Here is a 20835-nt window from a genome sequence, read left to right as displayed (position 1 = left end):
AGCCACATTGCTTCTTTCTCTCTCCATGCAAGCTTCTCTCTCTTCGTTCTATCTCTCTATCGCGCGAACCAGAGTTTCTCTCTCTATCGCGGTTCTCTCTGTTTCGCGCGAACCAGAAATTCTCTCTCTTCGTTCGAACGAAATTTTGAAGACGCTGGGTAGTTAAGAAACCTTAAGAAAAGGGCAAAAATGTCAATAAAAAGATGTAAAAATGGAACTTTTGTGTAAAAGGAAATAAGTCTTTAGAGTGTTTTGTGTAATTGAGAATTAAAAAAACTTCATGGGGTAAGTGAGAGCATTGACTCTAAAATTAGGGTAAATGGACAAAACCCCTTTTTTTTAAGTAATTGAGGGTATAATAGATTTTTTAGGGGAAGATAACGGAGTTTTTAACGGATGCTTGACGGCAGTGACCAATTGGGAGGAAATTGGGAGGTTTTTTAGGTAAAATTTAAAAATCAGGGACTGAAACGATGAAACCCTATAATATAGGGAGTAAGCAATATTTAACCCTTTTTCCAATGTAGTCATTGTCATATCCTCAGATTGTCTCATCGATGCTATTAAGAAGCACTTATCTGTTTCAGATTGAATGTAGTCATTGTCATATCCTCATTCAAGTCCGGTACCTCTCTTCAACCCAGCATTTTGACTGGTCACGGATCAGTAGAAAAGCTAACAAAGCAGCTTACCTTATTGCTTCGTCAGTTCATAGCGGGAAGTGTCCTCCTGATTGGGTTCTCCAACCACCTTCCCCCTTGGTTGAAATTTTACTGTTCGATGGTTTACTAGGTCCTTCGTCTGTTTACGAGTGGATAAGGGTTCTGCTTGGGTTCTTATTCCCCTTGCCTTCTGTTTATGGTTCTCATTACCAAAAAAAAAAAAACATGAGCTTAAGGCTTCTAACTTTCATTAAACAAGTGAAAATTTCACTCGAGTTCAATTTCTTTTATGCTTTCTGTATGATGCTTGCTCTACCCTGGACCACTTTTTTTTTTTCTCAGTTCTCAATGTCTAAAATGATGGCACCCCTTACATTAAGGCAATCTATTAGAGGGATCCATGATTCATTGGCCTTTCACCCATTTATGTCTGTGTTGACTAAATGACAGAAGCAAAGACAAGATAAGGTTCATCGTCATCCTAAGACAGCCTACATAGCCATCCATGCATGACTTTCTACGCAAAGATGCAAAACTGAAACATCAGCTGGCCGTCTGCTTTTTGGGTCTGCAAAGAATCATTCTATGAAGTTTTTCTCCCATCACTCACTACCAGAGAATATATATCTAGCTCACTTGTTTAGCTTTCCTACACTAAGCTACATAGAGATATGGAACAGAAGCAAAGCATAGAGCAATTTAAAGGCCAAGCAAGGTTACCGAATTTTGCAATCCCGAAACGCTATGATCTTCATCTCAAACTTGATCTCTCTGCCTGCACCTTCTCCGGCACCGTGCAGATTAACGTTAGCATCGTTGAAGAGACCAAGTTTCTTGTCTTGAACGCTCTTGAACTTGATGTTCATCAAGTTTGGTTCACCAACTCTCACGGCCAAGTAACAATTCTGAATCAATGATTTTGTTTTATCAAGTTGGTTTGTTGGGTTTCCACTAAGAAAGATCTTCATTCTTAATTTGCAGAAGTACCACCCCTGCGATGTTGTTTTGGATGGAGATGATGAAGTTCTTGTTTTGGTATTTGATAAAGCACTTGGTATTGGTGAGGGAGTCTTGGGGGTTGACTTTTCTGCAGTCCTTAATGCGCATTTGGTGGGGTTATATAAATGGTAAGAAATTTTGTTTGATTTTCCAGATAAACTAGCAGTTGCAGCACTGAAATGATATATTTCTGAAATGTACGAACTACTAAGTAGGCGTGTAGAAAAGAAGAAATGCATGTCAGGCTATCTAGTTAGTTACATGGAGTCTTCATTGTTACCACTTTCTTGTCTGTTTGGTTGCCAAGGAAAAAGGAGATAAAAGATATGACTGTAGACAGATGCAGATACTACATATCAGAGTATTAATCTAACTCAGCTAAACTTAAATAAGTTATGCTCTGTGGAGTTGGAAAATTTTGATGTACTAAAATTCCTAGACAAGTGGAAATGCTATTATCTAATTCTCTCTACCTGTAGCATCTTTGCTAACAAACTCGATGTCTAATGAAATCATTCAATGATTTTCACAGTGCTTATATGGATGGGGAAGAGAAAAAGAATATGGCTGTTACTCAATTCGAAGCTGTGGATGCGAGGAGGTGCTTTCCATGTTGGGATGAACCTGCTCTCAAGGTACTTGCGTTTGAAAAGTTCGCATAATTGGTTCAAACTCAATTTTTATCTGAAAAAAAACCCCTGAATAAATTATATATTTTTCCATCACATATTATCAGACAGTCATACAAATATAAAGCATTTTGGCAATTCTTCTAAATTTGGCTATTCTTCTGCTTCAACTGATTTCTTAACAGGCTAGATTCAAGATAACATTAGATGTACCATCAGAGCTTACAGCTTTATCCAATATGCCTATTATTAATGAAAAGTGTGATGGAGATGTTAAGACTGTGTCTTTTGAGGAATCTCCAATCATGTCAACTTATTTGGTGGCTGTTGTTGTTGGCCTATTTGATCATATTGAAGATACAACATCTGATGGTATGCATATAGCAATGGAGAATTTGTTCAATTGTTAAACTAATTTCTTTATGTAGTATTGAAAGTTCGTTTGCAGGGGTAAAGGTTCGTGCATATTGCCCTGTTGGGAAGAGTGATAAAGGGGAATTTGCGTTAAATGTTGCTGTTAAGACCCTTGATCTTTTCTCCAAGTAATTTCCTTCACTCTCAAATGTGGCTGTTCAATTCAGTAGTCATACAGACTGATAAGATTTCTTTCACTGTTCATTGCGGTGTTAAACTCCTTCTAACCTTGTTTTGTCATCTAGATACTTCTCAACGCCTTACTCACTTCCCAAACTTGATATGGTTGCGGTTCCTGAATTTTCCGGTGGGGCCATGGAGAATTATGGTTTGATCACATACCGTGAAACTGAACTGCTTTTTGATCCTTTGCATTCCACAGCAGCAAGAAAGCAAAGAGTGTGTTTAATATCTGACTCTGGTTTAAGCTTTGTTTCTCTTTTGCTGTCTCTCCTCTCAATGAATCACAACATTCCATTGTGTTGTTAGGTAGGGTTTTCTCATTTGTGGTATGCTTTGTAATTCTTTTCTTATGTTTTCAGATGGCAATTGTTGTATCACATGAAGTAGCACATCAGTGGTTTGGCAATCTGGTAACAATGGAATGGTGGACTGATTTATGGCTTAACGAGGGTTTTGCAACATGGGTACTTTTGAGACTTTCAGCTCTCTACTTTTTGATTTTTTTTTTCCTGGATATAGTTCTCTTATTTGTTGTATGCCTGCTTGATCATGTTTTGCCAGATAAGTTATATGGCCACTGATATTTTGTTTCCTGAGTGGAAAGTTTGGTCTCAATTTCTTCAATATACTACTGGTGGCCTAATTATGGATGCCCTGGAACAATCACATCCAATTCAGGTAATGAAAAATACTAATGTTAATATTTGCAAAAAAATGCTCTGGACTTCATAAAAGATAGACTTTCTCTCTGTTCATATGCTGCAAGGAAAAAATATATATTATCACTCCTATACATTTCAGATCCTGTAAATAGATAATTTTGATCCATCATCTATTAATATACTGTTCTGCATAATGTCAGGTAGAGGTACACCACGCACGTTCAGTTCTTGAAATATTCGATGCTATCAGTTATGAAAAGGGATCTGCTGTTATACGAATGCTGCAGGCTTATCTTGGTGATGATATATTCCAGGTACAAAATTAACGTCCTTAAGTTACAGAAACCTTTGCACCAATGACTTCATGTTTTCATAGTGAATATCATATGTGGAAATCACTCAGCGTGTTATGAAGTCATTCTAGTTTGCAGTATCAATTTATCTATAATGAGTGAAAATCTATTAGCATTTTTTTATTTATCACTTTAACTGTGTGACCTCGTTATCAAATCAGAAATCGTTAAGTTCCTACATAAAAAGATATTCTGAAAAAAATGCAAAGACAGAAGATTTATGGAGTGTTCTGTCGGAGGAATCTGGTCTCAAAATCAGTGAAATGATGGATGATTGGACTAAGAAACAAGGATATCCTGTGATCTCTGTAACAGCAAAGGATCATATTTTGGAATTTGAGCAGGTAATATTGATCACTTTCATAAACCAGTCGTATTATCTGTGAAAGACTAAAAGAGTTTTGGTTTGGCAGACACAGTTTCTGTCAGCTGGTTTGCTTAGTGAAGGGAAATGGATTGTTCCAGTAACTATTTCACTCGGTTCATATGAGAGACGCAAGAATTTCCTTTTGGAAACAAAGTCCAGTGAAGTGGACATATCAGATCTTGTTGACACTTCTGATACTAATTTAAAGAATAAAGAGACATGTGATGAACAACTGTGGGTCAAGGTTAATATCGAGCAGAGTGGTTTTTATAGGGTAAAATATGAAGATAAGCTAGCAGCTCGACTTAGGAAGGCTATTGAGCATAATAGCTTGGAAGCAACAGACAAATTTGGTATGCATCTCTTATTAATTTCAACTAGTGATGATTTATGCTGCATTCATTCAAATAATCACTGAACATTTTCTTCTGGTTAGGAGGAAAATGACCAATTCTGTGTTGGTTCTCTTCTTACATTGTTTACTATATTCTATATTGCTACAGCATATATGTTAAACTACTGAAATAAAGATGATGTATAACTCCACGTATCATTGCAGGTATTCTGGATGATGCATACGCCCTTTGCGAAGCTTGTGAACAGTCACTATCATCTTTGCTTTCCTTGATGGATGTATACAGAAAAGAAGCTGATTATATTGTCTTATCAAAACTTATAGACGTAAGTAAAAGTTTTTTGTCTCTGATCATCAGTTACACTTACACCAACTTCTTATGGTAGCATAACTCTTATCTCATCTGTTCTATAGGTATGTTATAACATTGTTAAAGTATCAACCGAGGCCATCCCTGATTCAGTGAATGAGTTGAAGCAATTTTGCATCAATCTCCTCATGTTTCCATCAGGGTAAGCAGTACTCACCCATATTTATTATGCTATACTTTCTTTATTTAAACTTAATGAGGATTGCCTGAGAAACTTTTTATGCTACCATATTTACATTTCATGTTTGACTGTATCTGCACAGAAAATTAGGCTGGGAACCAGTACCTGGAGAGAGTCACTTTAGTACACTTTTGAGAGCAGAAGTCTTGCAGGCCTTGGTTACATTTGGCCATGATAAAACTCAGAATGAAGCATTAGATCGATTTCAGAAATTATTGAATGATAGAAACACTCCGCTTCTTACTGCAGATACAAGAGCTGTAATTAATCATAGCTTTATATGTATATCACCTCTTCATCCTTTTCGGCATTTTAAAAGTTAATTAATAGGTAGAAGTTCCAAATATTGTCCTGTAGGCTGCTTACATTGCAATGATGAGGAATGCTGGCAGCTCACACAAGGAAGGCTTTGAGTCACTATTAAATGTTTACAGAGAAGCTGGTACAGTGCAAGAGAAGGAACGAATTCTACGTAAGTTTTTTGTAACAGTGAACTGAAAGCATTTTCTGTCATTTCCATTTCCTGTATCTGTCTCTTGTCTGGTTTAAAGTGACCTAAGATTATGAATTATGTTCTTCCTTGTACAGGTTATTTTGCGTCTTCTCCAGACCCAGATACAGTTGTTGATGTTTTGAACTTTTTCTTATCTGATGAGGTATTTATTTGTACACTGACTTGGGGTGTGCTTTCACTTTCTTTGCCACTTTAACAGCTACTTCATCTCAATATTTTCAGGTTCGAGATCAGGACATTATATTTGCACTCCCTGGTATAAGCTTAGAATGCCGTGAAACAGCATGGAAATGGACGAAGGTATGGGGTTCATGACTTCTTCCATATATGTTTCAGATGAACATTACATCATTCACTACCACATTTTCCGTAATTGGTATTAGGAAGCCACTTTTACAGTTGTATTTTTGGTTTCTACCATCTGGACTCTGGAGAATTAAACGTCTGGTTATGAATGCAGGAGAACTGGGAGCTGATCCTCACCAAGTATGGTGCTGGATTGCTACTCACCCGTTTCGTAAGAGACGTTGTAACACCGGTAAGCAGAATTACGTCCGTCCTTACAGTGCTAGCTAGATAATTGAGCCTTGGAATATGATACATGCTCAAGTTAAAATATCGAAAGGTCCAAGGGCTTGTATGATAACATAGAAAGCATAGAACATTGTTGCTGCTTACTGCTTAGTATACCATTTGGTGTTACGTACTGACAAACTCCTTCCGTTGAAAGTTTTGTAGCAATGAAAAGGCTGATGAGGTTGAAGAATTTTTCGCAAGCCGGTTGCATCCTTCCATTGCTATGACTCTGAAGCAAAGCATTGAGCATGTCCGAATCAAGGCGAGGTGGGTTCAAAGCGCAAGGCAGGAGCAATCTCTTCAAGAACTAGTCAAAGAGTTGGCGGGCAAGAAATGAATATTGCTTGTCATGCACATAATTTCGTCTTGAATATTTCCCTTGTGAACATGTGTTTCGATCAGCCGCTTAAGCATCACCTGTAGGGGTCTAAATATGCTAACTTGTTTGTTGGTAAGAACAAATCCTTCTTGTTCATTATGTATTAACCCTGTCAGTCTGTTAATCAAATTAACTCATAACGTTATATATAACAGATAAATATGAAATATGCACGGTATTCTCAATTACATCGCAGTCTCAATGTATACGTACATCTTTCAGGTCTCTCCAGAACTGAGCTCTAGGGAACTTAGGTATTCTCAATTACATCGCAGTCTCAATGTATACGTACATCTTTCAGGTCTCTCCAGAACTGAGCTCTAGGGAACCTAGCTCTCTTCATTCTGAACAACATGTTCAATGTCACTTTATCTATTTATAAGATTTATAAGATGTTTCACACGTGATATGTATTAGCATTCTCAGAATAAAAACCATTAGACAAATTATTGCACAACTACACCAGTGCAAATTAGTTTATGTTATTCGTTTTTGGGTCTATATATTTCATGCTACATCTATGGTGATGATTTGCATGATAATTCCTACAACAAAAATATGACACCAAATACAGCAATCATGCACCTATTTAGCAGGAGTATACAAGTCTTTAACAGGCTTAGCATATCTGTTCATCCTCATCTATTCGATGATGTCTATCTAGCAGACCTCCCGCTAATCTGAGTGAGCATTCAAATATCTGTCCTACATTCATTCGCGAAGGAACTCCTAATGGGTTGAAGACCATATCAACAGGTCTTCCATCTTGCAAATAAGGCATATCTTGTCTAGGTAAAATTTCTTTTCTTCAAACGGAGCGAACAGAGATAGAATCAGACCGATTCCCTAAATGCCTTTTTGGATATTCCTCAATGTCCCCGGCTATTCATGGAACGTGAGAAGCAGATGAATAAGCATCTGCTTCCCGAAGAAATCGAAGAATTTCTTGGGAATCCTACAAGATCCCTTCGTTCTTTTTTCTCTGACAAATGGTCAGAACTTCATCTGGGTTAAAATAAATTATTTTAGCCCTTATAAAAAGAAAACTGATTCTTGAACCCTTTCACGCTCATGTCACATCGAGGTACTGCAGAAGAAAAAACTGCAAAATCCGATCCAATTTATCGTAATCGATTAGTTAACATGTTGGTTAACCGTATTCTGAAACACGGAAAAAAATCTTTCACAAATAGAGTTTGCCTCGATTTGGTACCGCTCTCGCGGCCTGCACCGAAACAGTGCTTTACCCCTAAATGTCCAGTCAGCTGCTGCGCCTCAACGCATTTCGGGGAGAACCAGCTAGCTCTGGGTTCGAGTGGCATTTCACCTTTCCAAGTGTGATTTCTATGTTATGCATGGCCGTGCCTGAGGGCATATCAATTGAAGTAGATTCTTCTTTTTGATCAATCAAAACCCCTTCCCAAACTGTACGTACAAGCTTCTTCCAAAGCATACGGCTTTCTGGATGTAGATGATGATATCTATACAGATGGATCCTATATATATATCGTATAATTCTTATATCATATAATGAAGTACCACATTATATCCCTTTTCTCGAGACTTGATAGGGCTTGTCAGAATTTTCAATGGAGGACATTATATCCCTTTTCTCGAGTTATCACACTACCCTTGAGTCGATCTGATCACTGCCCTTTACTAGTCGACGTGCTTCTAGAACCATTACCCTTATCTCGGACCCCAAAGCAATTCCGTTTTGAAGAAATGTGGTTACAGCATACTGATTGCGTTAATGTAATTGAACAAGGCTGGATGACTCCAGTAACTGGTGATTTCATGGGTCAGGTTGGTAGAAAAATCAAGCAGACTGGTACTCTGTTGCAACGGTGGCATTCTGGTGTTTTCCAGCAGCGACAAACTGAGATAAAGCTTATACAAGGAAAGTTGGATGATCTTATGAGGAAAGATTACGAGGTCAGTCATTTTGATGAGCAGAAGGCATTACAATTTCGTCTGAATGAGCTTTTATCACTTAATGAAACTTACTGGAGGCAACGATCTCGGATTCAATGGTTACGAGATGGTGACCGGAATACTTCATTCTTTCATAGAAGGGCGTCTAATCGACGCTGCAGGAATCGAGTTAAGGGCTTGCGTAATGGTCAAGGACAATGGACCTCCCAACCTATTGAGGTGTCTGATATTTTAATCAACTACTATGAAACTATTTTCCGTTCGGAGACAGTTGATAGTATTGCTCTAGAGACCATTCTGGACTCCATGCAACCTAAAGTTACAGAGGAGATGAATAGAGATCTTGTAGCTTCTTATACTGATTCCGAAATCAAGAAGGCCTTATTCCAAATGCATCCGTCTAAATCCCCCGGACCTGATGGTATGTCTCCTTGCTTTTTTCAAAAATTCTGGAACGTGGTTGGTCATGATGTTTGCATGGCTGTTAGGGATATACTTCTTACAGGAAGGATTTCACAGGAATCGAATTTTACTCATTTGACACTCATTCCAAAAATTAAAGAGCCACAGGTACCTTCTGATCTAAGACCTATTGCATTATGCAATGTGGTTTATAAGATTGCTTCTAAGGTCTTGGCCAACAGATTAAAGTGTATTCTTCCTCACATTGTCTCTCCATTGCAAAGCGCTTTTGTTCCCGGGAGGCTTATCTCGGATAATACCTTAGTGGCTACAGAGGTAGCACACTTTATGAAGAAACTTCGACATCAGGCTGATGGTTTCTTCTCCCTTAAGCTTGACATCTCCAAAGCCTATGACAGACTAGAATGGCAGTATGTGGAAGCAGTGTTACTCAAACTTGGCTTCTGTCGACAATGGGTGGATGTTGTGCTCGCTACTATTAAATCTGTTAGCTACTCTATCCTTATGAATGGCACCCCAACTGGTTTCATTGTTCCAACTAGGGGAATTCGACAAGGGGACCCATTGTCTCCTTATCTCTTTATTTTGTGTGCTGAAGGGCTTTCTTCGCTTATCTCTTCCTCTATACAGAACGGAACTATCAAAGGACTCTTGATGTCGCCTACTGCCCCAGTACTTCATCACTTGTTATTTGCTGATGATAGTTTTCTTTTTGGAGAGGCTTCTGTTCGAGAGTGTCAAGCATTTAAGAATTTGCTTTCTATTTATGCTCGGGCTTCGGGGCAGATGATCAATCTACAAAAGTCTAGTGTTGTCTTCAGTGGTAATGTTAGTAGGCAGGTTATTAATCAACTTTCCTCTATTCTTGGAGTGACCTGCGTTAAGGAGCATGGTCTGTATTTGGGATTGCCTATTCACGTAGGACGTAACAAGACAACTATTTTTTCTTACCTGAAAGAAAGACTTTCCAAGAAGTTAATCAGTTGGCGGTCTAAGATTCTCAGTGCAGGTGGTAAGGAGTTATTATTAAAAGTAGTGGCTCAAACTCTACCCAATTATGTCATGAACTGTTACTTATTACCTAAGTCTCTTTGTGATGATCTTCAGCAACTTTGTTCTCAATTTTTTTGGGGAAATACAGATGGGAAAAGAAAGATTCATTGGAGATCTTGGGAAAGAATGTGTGTTTCCCAAGAATGTGTGTTCCTAAGGAGGCTGGTGGCTTGGGTTTTAAACATCTGCATGCTCACAATCTTGCCATGTTAGCTAAGAAAGGTTGGCGACTTCTCTCGAATCCAGATTCACTTGTTGCACGGGTTTTTAAAGCTGTTTACCATCCATGGGGATCTTTTCTTGATGCTGACATGGGTGATAGACCTTCTTATTCATGGAGGAGCATCATGGAAGCTAGACCCGTGTTACAAGCTGGGTTATTTTGGAGGATTGGTAATGGAACCTCTGTGAAGATCTGGGAGCATGCTTGGATACCTAATGTACCATCTCATTCCCTTGAGAAACCGAATGATACAGTTTTTGAAGTGGTTTCTGACTTGATTAATGCTCAGGATTGTACTTGGGACATCCCTGCTATTCATGCATGTTTTCCTTCTAATATTGTTCCTCAGGTTTTGTCCATTCCATTAAGTCGGAGAGTGGGGGTGGATAAGCTTGCTTGGAAACTTCATAAACGAGGTCTCTTTTCAGTTAAATCAGCCTATACCATTGCTCGTGATTTTTCTATTGGCCATGTTTTTGCCTCGTCTTCCAATGGGGATACTTATGCTCCACTTTGGAAAGCTTTGTGGAAAGCAAATGTCCCTAACAAAGTGGTTATTTTTGGATGGAGAGCAGCTCATAATCTTCTTCCTACTCGAACTGCATTAACATCCAAAGGTTATTCTGGTGATCTTAATTGTTGTGTTTGTTCAGAATCTGTGGAAACCCTTGAGCATTTGTTTCGAGATTGTAGCATTGCTAAGGATATTTTGGGTGCTCCTCCTTTTTCCCTTCCTTCTTCTCCACTGACTTGGAAAGAGTGGTTGCTGGACCGAGCCTCCAATTTGTCTACTAGCTTGTTTGATAAGTTATTGGTTCTTTTATGGAGCTTTTGGAAGAACCGAAATGAGAAGCTTTGGAAAAATCAGTCTCAAACTAGTCCAAGGTTGGTGGCATCGTCTATGGCCTGGTATGAGGAGTATCTACAGGCTAATAAACCTTGTACCATTGCCACATCAGTTCAACAGAAAGCCAGTAAACTTTGGCTAGCTCTCGGGTGAAAAAGTGAAATTGAATGTGGATGGTGCTTTTCTACCTAATCTGCAGTTTGGGGGTACAGACGGTGTCCTTCGTGACTCTATTGGTCAATTCCTTGCTGCCTTCTCTAGTCGTGTGCAGTTTGTTAGTTCTCCATTACATGTTGAGCTTTTGGCTCTGAAGAAGGGATTGGAGTTACTGCAGGCCATGCATATTACGAATGCAGTAGTCGAAAGTGATTGCCTAATGGCGGTACAAGCAATTTATGCTTGGGATTGTGATCTGTCACCATTGAGAGCCTTAGTTGCTGATGTCCGAAGTCTCCTTCACTCTAGTATAGATTTCTCCATCACTTTTGCCCCTAGACAGGCTAATGTTGTAGCTCATAGGTTGGCTGCCCTTAGTTTTGAGTCGGAGATACAATGTGAATGGTTTGTAACTGCTCCAGATATCATACTGGATGCCCTCATGTACGATTTTAATCGTACCTAGTAATAAAACTTTCTTCTTCTTTCAAAAAAAAAAAAAAAAATATAATGAAGTACCACATGAGTGGATATATAGGAATCAAAATCTGCCGAATAACTCATGTTATGATCTTCTGAGCTTCCTAGCCCATCAGCCTAAACATCAATACCTCATAAAGAGAATGTCTTTGTGGTGACATATGGTTCAAGCTTTCCCCCCACCCAAATGGGTTTTCCAATGTTTCACATACAAATTGAAGGCGAGAGATTAGTTCAACCGGTCATGTACGTATAAGACATCAATTGATCCTGTCACCGATTGTGCTTAAGCAAAGAAAGAGCCTGATGCAGCACAATAAATTTGAGTGTGATCTATTAGATATGATAAATAGATGCAACTTGAAAATCTGCAAATCGATTGGAGGCACAAGAATACTCATGTTACAATGCTTGCATGATATTAAATTGACTTCGGCAAAACTCAAGCATCAAAAGCAAAACAGAAAGATTCCTCAGGACAATGAAATTATCTATTCGGGAACAAAACCGATTCATTCAGCTCAAGGTTTCATAATTTGCAGTACAAAATACAGATAATACAAATGGGCAAAATCTATGTCACCAATCCTATATCTATCCAATTCCATTGTAAGCTTTCTATTTCATATGACATCCCAAGATGTACCTGCAGCAATTAAGGAATCTTATCATGCTCACCGTTGGGCACAAGACCATGATTGGGGTGTCATTATTACCAATAAACAACCGTAAGGAATATTTTTCCTAGGATTAATTTCAGTTTACCCCCCTGAGATTTGGGGTTGTCATCATTTCACCCCCTCTACTTTCAATTTTGATTTTTTACCCCCTAAACTTTCCAATTTCAATCAGCCGTGTCCAATTTCTACTAATTGACCGTTAAGTTTGACTTTTGAGGGTTAAAATTGTCATTTCAACATAAAAATAATAATAATAATAATAATAATAAATAAATAAATTCTGTTTTTTTGTTTTTTGTTTTTTTATGTTTCTTGGTTTTTTTTTTTTTCTGCTTCTTCGTTTTATTATTATTTTTAAATTTTTTTTTTTTTATATTTTATCTTCAACCTATACACCACAAGTTATAATACGTTTATAAAAACAAAAAAAATACTCTAGGTAGTTGAAAGCCACTCGCTGGTCTACGATATTTGTGACATATCTCCGATAAAGTGAAGAATTTAGGATATATCCCCAATAAAGTGAAGAAATATCTGTAAAAAATAATTTTAGACTTTATCTGTAAATAAATATCTGTAAAAAATGATTTTACATAGATATTTCTTCACTTTATTGGGGATATACAGATATTTCCAAATAAAGTGTAAAATCATTTCTTCACTTTATTTGGGATATATCCTAAAATTCTTCAATTTATTAGAGATATATCACAAATATCGTAGACCAAAAATGATTTTACACAGATATTTCTTCACTTTATTGGGGATATACAGATATTTATTTACAGAGAAAGTGTAAAATTATTTTTTACAAATATTTCTTCACTTTATTGGGGATATATCCTAAAATTCTTCACTTTATCGGAGATATATCACAAATATCGTAGACCAGCGATCGACTTTCAACCACCTAGAGTATTTTTTTTGTTTTTATAAACCTATTATAACTTGTGGTGTATAGGTTGAAGACAAAAAAAAAAAAACAGAAAAAAAAAACTAAAAAACAGAAATTTTTTTTATTTTTTATATATTTTTATTTTTTATGTTGAAATTACAATTTTAACCCTCAAAAGTCAAACTTAACGGTCAATTTAGACGGAATAGTAGAAATTGGACACGGCTGATTGAAATTGGAAAGTTTATGGGGTAAAAAATCAAAATTGAAAGTAGAAGGGGTGAAATGATGACACCCCCAAACCTCAGGGGGGTAAACTGAAATTAATCCTTTTTCCTATGCAGCAACTGCAACCTTTTCTGGCTGGTTACCAGATGCCTTTGGAGGTTTTTCGGTGACTACAGGTTCTGGTTTCTGAATCCCTTGAGTATCAATAATCCTCAACTTGGTTAATTCCTGCAAAAGAATTCCAAGAAAAATGACTATCAATGTACCAAGACACGCGCATTACAACTGTTTAGACAAGGGATTTTTGAACATACCTGGCGATGACCTTTGGTCCGACGGTAATTCTTTCTCCTCTTTTTCTTAAAAATAGTACCTTTGCATCTAATGCCTGCGTTAAAAGGGAATATATGATAATATATATATTCCAAATTTTTAGGGAGCAAAGACACCTAACAGCGAGTTACAAATCTTTAGTCTAGCGCCAGTCAAATTGTTATCGATATCCCACTTGATGATTGTTAGTCGATGTTTCATACAATGACAAAAAATCCAATGACATCCCATTACCATCTTAACAGTTTGATCCAAGGACTAAAATATCGAGTTTTGAGTAAATATCGATGGTCCCAGAAATGGAAATTTAGACGGAAATATCGAGGAAATATCGATTTCGGTAAATGTTAAAAAAAAAAACAACGGAAATCTATATAAAAATATGGAAATTTGAAATGAAGCTTTAAGAAATGCTTATTTGATCAATTATCTCTTGTATTTATGTCAATAAAATGTTGTTCAAACTCATTGCATATGGATTTGTAGTGAAATAAGATAAATTCATATACGCTGACAAAATAAAGATTTTTGACATTTAACTTAATACATCTCAAATTCTCAACTTTTGATGTTATATGGATTGGAACACAATTTGAAACATGAAATTACACCTATAGTCTTTTACACATCCTAGTTTATGTGTAATATAATTGAAAATAATATGCATTTTAATACGTCTATTTATTGAAATATCTTGATGTAAAACTAATCTAATTAGAATGAAAGATAGTTACACTGAGCAACAGTTTGGTTGGATTGTCAAAGGCTTTCAATTTAATTGGGGTTGGCACAGGTTCGAAACCCAGCCTTGAAATTTTGGCTGGTTTATTTGCTGAAAAAATGCTAATATCTCGGCAAAGTTCCTGATATTTTCGGAATTTTTGAGATATTGGCGAGATTTTCTCGAAATTATTGGGATTTCGTCGATATTGGCGAGATTTCGGGAAATTTCGATAAAATCTCACGAAATTTAATTGGGAGGTAACTAAAATATCGCCATGTGATCCCATTGTAAATGCAAATGATTCACATGATAGAGAAAACGGGCTCGTAGGGATTGAAAAGCCCATCAGTGTTGTCAAGCGGCCCAACCACTTTGTACCCAATACCGGTTGCCTCCGCCTCATCTCCTTCGCCGTGTACTCTCTTTTCGACCCACCACCACCTTTCGATAAACTCCATTCATCACTACGTTGTCTTCTTCACTGTCCTCATTTACGTCGTCATTTCCGTCTGACGAGAAATGGCGGGAGTGGGCGGTGGTTTTTGTGCTATTTGGGTTCTGAAATTTTTAGTGTTTTGAGTTGGGTTTAGTGGGGTAGTGGTAAAAAAATTTATTAACACCTTATTAAGTATTAACAGTATAGTTTAGTAAGTTTTCAAAAATATTATACACGTCGCATTTTTAAAAGATTCATTGAAGTCAAAATAGATACAAACATCCATACTATTAGATAGATACATAAATGTGACGAACGAATACTCGATGTCACTTGGAGCCCTGCTGGAGGAAGATGAAAGCGATCACCAGAACCACCGGAATTACGAGCAGAACAAGATGATCGATGCAAACGTAATTTAGGCAGGGACTGCAAAAGCATGTTAGGAATGAGAATTTGCAACACACTAAAACTCTCTAACCTGGATTGAATGCAATCGATCATTATTAAACTAAAACTCTGGCTATTATATAGCCTCAGACTCTAACAACCTAAACTAAAAACATGCTCATGTATCGACTACATGCAGCCACTTGCATTAACATAAAACAAAGCTAAATCAAAGCATAACGTAATCCTGAAGACTAGGTCTTTATTCAACTGAATAACAAACCCTAAAGACTTGGACAAACGCTCTTCAATCTCTCCCTTAAGCTAAACTCAGTGAAACAGTTTAGCTTACTTCACAAACTTCACACATTCCCAACATGCCCCGAAGTTTAATGAATGTATCAGACTTTAAGGGTTTAGTCATTATGTCAGCTACTTGTTCAGTACTTCCACAATGAACTAAGGCAATTGAGCCTTCTTTTGTGGGATCTTTAAGAAAATGGTACCTCAGACGTATGTGCTTGCTGCGTCCATGTAACACTGGGTTCTTTGAAAGTTTGATGGTGGACATGTTGTCACATTTGATGCAGGTACAGTCCTCCTCTTCATGCCCGAGCTTCTTCAGTATTCTTTTCAACCATATTGCTTGGCACGCACACATTGCTGCTACAACAAACTCTGATTCAGTTGTTGACAAAGTCACAATTGGTTGTAGCTTCGAACTCCACGAGATGGCTCCTGAGCTTAACAGAAAAGCATATCCAATCGTACTCTTGCTGTCCTCTATGTCTCCGGCATAATCACTGTCAGTGAATGCCAGTAGCTTGTCATCACCTCCATTCTTGTAGTAGATGTCGTAGTCTGCTGTGCCTTTTAGATACCTGAGGACTCTCTTGGCAGCCTGCAAGTGAAGTTCAGTGGGTTTTGCCATAAATTTGCTTGGTAGACTTGTAACAAACATCAGGTCAGGCCGTGTAGAAGTTAGGTACATTAGACTTCCTACAAGCTGTTTGTAGTAAGTTTCATCAACTGTGACACCATGCTCATCTTTCCCTATCTTGGAGCCCGACACAATTGGACTAGTGACCATGTTGCTCCCCATCATTCCAAACCTTTTCAACACCTCCAATGCATATCTTCTTTGAAAGATAAAATTGCCTCCTGGTTTTTGTATTACTTCTATCCCAAGAAAATAACTCAAGCTCCCCATATCAGTCATATCAAATTCTCTTATCATGGAAGTCTTGAATTCAAGCAACAGATTAGCATCATCACCAGTAAAAATCAAATCATCGACATATAAACTTACAATGATAATCTTGCCTTCGTTGCTCCTCTTAGTGAACAAAGTTTGCTCACTTTCACATCTCTGGAAACCTTCACTGACAAAGTATGCTTCAATGCGGCTGAACCAAGCTCGGGGGGCTTGTTTTAAACCATACAAGGCTTTGTACAATTGATAGACCAAATAGCTAAATCTTCTCTCCATTATACAATATCACCATGTGCATGTTCTCTCCATTATATGATATTGGCATGTGTTATCTTTCTCCAACACGTGGTATCGCCATGTTTTATCTTTCTATTATACATTACCATATTTTATCTCTATTACATGATATCGCCATGTCTCATCTCTCCATTACACGACATAATATCGCCACGTGTTCTCTCCACAAGTACACACTGTATCGAGCACACCTAATGCCATATGATAGCAAACCCTAGTCCAAACCCCCTTATCTAGGTCTCGGGGCATTGGAGGACTAGTTACCCCAAAGAAGACACTCTCGTCAAATGTCCGATGAATGCTTGCGCCATTTTTACTTGGAAAATGAAATCACCACCCCAGTAAAGACTCCTCTTAGTTGGGGACTAGGGATAATGGCAAAGTTTGAAAAATCGCTAGGTGCTAGTTGGACGGTGGTCAGGGGACTAGCGCTCAAGCGTCTAGGTGGACACATAGGCTGTTTCTTATTTTTTTTCTTTTTTGGGCTAAATACGGGTTACTACCCTGTACTTTGAGTCCGAAATCAATATAGTTCATGTAGTTTCAATTTCATCAAAAACACCCCTGAGGTATCAAATTTTGTCTAATCGATCATTCCATTAGTCATCTGTCAATTGACATCGTTAATCAGCCTATGTGGCGTGCCACGTCAGCTCATGTGGGACCACCAATCAAGTAAATTTCTAAAAATGCCCTTGACTCTTATCTGACCCAGAAACCCTATTACAACCCCCAAACCCGCTTTTTTTTCCCTAAATTTTCCCGCCAAAAACTTGGACACTTGAAAAAAAAAAAAAACAATCATACTCCATAATTGAAATGTACTTGATTAGCATCAAACATAAGGTATTGTCTTCAGAAGACAACTTCGCAAAACTCACAACGTGTAGGGGAACACATTTGAAGTTAGAATTAAGGGCCATAAATTAAACAACATTCCAAAAAAAAAAAAAATTTAACAACATTCATACGAAACATGAAAGTTTCTTAAATTTCCAAAAGACTTAGCAGCTCAAATGTGTTTGCAACATAACATAGGTTTGCATTTCAAATAGCTCTAATCATGTTAACAAAAAGGGCATTAGAGCTACCAACCAAGTTACACAAAACATGGTTGGACAAAAAATGGTAGAGCTTGCTAATGTGACATTCTACTTCTCTTTCCTATTTTCCCCCTCGTTTAGAATTGTCCCTGATCCTTTGAGATGATTTGGAAGCTATTGGAGCTTGACCCTTTGATGCTTTGGTTGAAGTTGGAGGCCTTGTGCTTGTTGAGGTAGATGTGGCAGCAGCTTTGGCAGTTGTGGCAGCAGCTTTGGCAGTTGTGGCAGCAGTAGATTTGGCTCCTTGTTTCCTTGATGCCTTCAATTCAGCCATCTTCTTCTACACTCACATAAACAATGACCAAACATATATGCATCAGACTACTTATAAATCAACACATATGCACTCAAATCGAAACCTTCAACCTACTTTTACATGAATATTTCAATAACAAAATGTTCCACCTTTCAAACGATTAAATTACAACACATATGCACCAAAAATCCAAATCTTCAACCTACTTGTTCACCAACACATCAATACCATAGTCCAAATAACTTTCAAACTATATATTAAATGATAACACATATGCACCCAAATCCAAATCTACAACCTACTTTTTCATGAACACATCAATATTATAATCCAAACTTTCAAACTATTAAAAGACAATACATGAACCGAAATCCAAATCTGCAACATACTTTTTCATGAACACATCAATACCTTAATCCAAACTTGCAAACAACCTTTTCATCAACTCATCCATACCAATACAACTTTTTCGGCAACCAAAACATACAAAGTTAACCAGCTAAAATTGAAATTCCATACCCTTTGATATTCTGCCACTTGTAAATGCTTTTTCCTCAATTCATTTTTACTCAATGGTGGCCTTTTTCCAGGTTTAGGCTGCAAAATTTCCAAAAAGTAGGTATCAGCTTTCCCAAAAACTGAAAACTGAAACTAAAACTTTTGAAATAGAAACATAAACAGAAAGCTGTGAAATGACAGTAAACCAAGACCTGAGATGAAGAAGCATCTCCACTGTTCATCTTCCTCTTCTTATTTGCAACATTCTTATCCTTTGGAGGAAGATGCCTGTGACATGTTTTCACGTTGTGGCCAACTCTTCCACAGTTCCCACACTTAAGTGACTTTTGGATTCTTCCAAGCTTTGTTCCATTTCCAGCCAACTTCTCTGATGTATCCCTTCTCCGTACTGTTTTTGGCCTTCCGGGCTGTCTTGAATACTGTGGAGGAAGTATGCAGGCCTCTTCACTTCTACTCCACATCTCCATTCCATTAATAGGTTGGATTAGATTGTCATAGATAGACATGTAAGTCTTGATCAAGTAACAATCAGCAACATAGTCTTTCGGATTATGCCTCTTATGGTATATAGCCGAGACTGCATGCTTGCAAGGAACACCACTTAATTCCCACCTTCTGCATGTGCAAGTTCTTGCATTGAGGTCAACCACATTCTTTGAGCCTTCAATATTCTCCACCTCACAAATGTCACCACCATTCAGATTTGGAATACAATCAGTGGCAGCCTTCACCTTGTTCTTTTCTAGTATATCTCTCGGCTTGGGGCATATATTTCCCACCATTGATTGCATCTTTTCCCTTCTCAACTGTATCCTCTTCATAAGTTTCCCCTTAATTTCCTCAAACATACTAACATGTGGCTTTCCTCTAGCGTCAAATATGTAACTGTTGAAGCTCTCACATAAATTGTTGATCATAATGTCACAGTTCGAACATGTGTTGAAGTGTGCTCGACACCAATGCTTGGCCGGCCTGTCCTCATCTGCAATACAACAAAAGTAGGCTACCATTATCTCAATGTTAACAAAAAACAACAAAATGGCTCACCAAAACAGAAAATATAAATAAAGCGTCATGAATGGAATTAAAACAGAAACTCACGCATCATCCATTTGTATGCTTCATTATCGAGCAGCTTCATCTCATCCAATTCTTTTGTAAAGAAAGGAATTGTAGTTGACTTTGCACAAGCCCACATCTGATCCCTCAACACCTTCCCAGGAAATAACTTGGTAAAATTAGTCCACATATGCCTAACACACCATCTAATATGGGCAGATGGCACAACCTCTTCAAAAGCAGGGAGAAGCCCTTTTTGCTTATCACTGATGAAAGTCCAACCTGCTCCATCCTCCCTTATACTGAGGTCCTTGCATAGAAGCTCTAAAAACCAAATCCAACTGTCTTTGCTCTCCATTTCAACCATGGCATAGGCAATTACCCAAGTGGTGTTGTTGGCATCTATTCCCACAGCTATCAATAGTTGACCACCAAAAGCAGACCTCAAATGGCAACCATCCAAGCCAATCACAGATCTACAACCAGCTTTGAATCCTTTTTCCAGAGCTCCAAGACAAATATACATCCTCTTGAACACTGGATCCTTGTTAGAGTTGTTGAAGTCACACTTAATATCAATGGTTGTTGAAGGGTCCACCCTTTTCAGCTCATTCCCATAATCTCTAAGTCTTGCATACTGCTCCTTAATTGTTCCCTCCAACGCCAAAATGGCTGCCTTGTTCACTCTATATGCCATCTGCTTGGAGACCTTCACTCTAACTTCCGAAGACATGGTCTGAGCCAAATACTCTACAAAGAAGCAAAACAAAAAATAAGAAGACATGGTATGAGCCAAAAGGAAATTACAAACCTTGCTGCAACATAAGAAGCAAAACAAAAAATATAATCTGAGCATCATGAAATGGAAATCAGAAACCTTGTTGCAACATAAGAAGCAAAACAAAAAATATAATTTGAGTATCATAAAAGGGAAAGCAGAA

The 20835-nt window shown here is 37.7% G+C and overlaps 3 protein-coding genes across 6 annotated transcripts in view; 2 read left to right on the top strand and 1 right to left on the bottom strand.

Moving 5' to 3' along the window:
- Window positions 1–1198: 1198 nt before the first annotated feature.
- Window positions 1199–7020, top strand: LOC112186455 (aminopeptidase M1). Of its 4 annotated transcripts, XR_005806086.1 has the most exons (20): window positions 1199–1558; window positions 1644–1789; window positions 2194–2296; window positions 2476–2662; window positions 2739–2832; window positions 2950–3103; window positions 3247–3351; window positions 3449–3565; window positions 3750–3863; window positions 4064–4246; window positions 4316–4622; window positions 4829–4950; window positions 5039–5136; window positions 5258–5435; window positions 5533–5647; window positions 5764–5831; window positions 5912–5989; window positions 6150–6227; window positions 6420–6716; window positions 6867–7020. XR_005806086.1 is itself a non-coding variant. In XM_024324890.2 (19 exons), the coding sequence occupies exons 1-19, from the start codon at window positions 1334–1336 to the stop codon at window positions 6600–6602; spliced, it is 2655 nt and encodes an 884-aa protein (XP_024180658.1). In that variant the 5' UTR covers window positions 1199–1333; the 3' UTR covers window positions 6603–6759. The 4 variants fall into 4 exon arrangements, 3 of the variants coding, with proteins under 3 accessions (XP_024180658.1, XP_024180659.1, XP_024180661.1); XM_024324890.2 differs by lacking the exon at window positions 6867–7020 and having other exon boundaries at window positions 6420–6759; XM_024324891.2 differs by lacking the exons at window positions 4064–4246; window positions 6867–7020 and having other exon boundaries at window positions 6420–6759.
- Window positions 7021–8369: 1349 nt separating this feature from the next.
- Window positions 8370–11747, top strand: LOC112184715. Its single transcript, XM_024322952.1, has 3 exons — window positions 8370–10014; window positions 10110–11252; window positions 11338–11747. The coding sequence occupies exons 1-3, from the start codon at window positions 8370–8372 to the stop codon at window positions 11745–11747; spliced, it is 3198 nt and encodes a 1065-aa protein (XP_024178720.1).
- A 6097-nt stretch (window positions 11748–17844) lies between these two features.
- Window positions 17845–20835, bottom strand: part of LOC121051303 — a 10206-nt gene continuing 7215 nt past the window's right edge. The window contains exons 5-10 of the mRNA XM_040513523.1: window positions 20706–20709; window positions 19937–20644; window positions 19027–19817; window positions 18836–18913; window positions 18144–18340; window positions 17845–18080 (exon numbers count right to left, since the gene is read on the bottom strand). Of these exons, the coding sequence (XP_040369457.1) occupies window positions 18005–18080; window positions 18144–18340; window positions 18836–18913; window positions 19027–19817; window positions 19937–20644; window positions 20706–20709 (1854 nt within the window). The 3' untranslated portion in view covers window positions 17845–18004. The remainder of the gene's footprint in view (window positions 18081–18143; window positions 18341–18835; window positions 18914–19026; window positions 19818–19936; window positions 20645–20705; window positions 20710–20835) is intronic.

This window comes from Rosa chinensis, chromosome 2, assembly GCF_002994745.2.
Source record: "Rosa chinensis cultivar Old Blush chromosome 2, RchiOBHm-V2, whole genome shotgun sequence".
In the NCBI taxonomy this organism is placed as follows: Eukaryota; Viridiplantae; Streptophyta; class Magnoliopsida; order Rosales; family Rosaceae; genus Rosa; species Rosa chinensis.
Note: the sequence above shows the minus strand (reverse complement) of the source record. Positions and strands in the feature narration are given on the sequence as shown.

Excerpts from the sequence above, each read along its gene's own strand:
- LOC112186455 (XM_024324890.2), top strand. The coding sequence starts at position 1,334 with ATGGAACAGAAGCAAAGCATAGAGCAATTTAAAGGCCAAGCAAGGTTA. Across the intron at positions 1,559-1,643 it reads TCACCAACTCTCACGGCCAA|AAGTACCACCCCTGCGATGT; the intron begins GTAACAATTCTG and ends CTTAATTTGCAG. Across the intron at positions 2,833-2,949 it reads ACCCTTGATCTTTTCTCCAA|ATACTTCTCAACGCCTTACT; the intron begins GTAATTTCCTTC and ends TTTGTCATCTAG.
- LOC112184715 (XM_024322952.1), top strand. The coding sequence starts at position 8,370 with ATGTGGTTACAGCATACTGATTGCGTTAATGTAATTGAACAAGGCTGG. Across the intron at positions 10,015-10,109 it reads TAAGATTCTCAGTGCAGGTG|CAACTTTGTTCTCAATTTTT; the intron begins GTAAGGAGTTAT and ends GATGATCTTCAG. Across the intron at positions 11,253-11,337 it reads ATCAGTTCAACAGAAAGCCA|ACGGTGTCCTTCGTGACTCT; the intron begins GTAAACTTTGGC and ends TTGGGGGTACAG.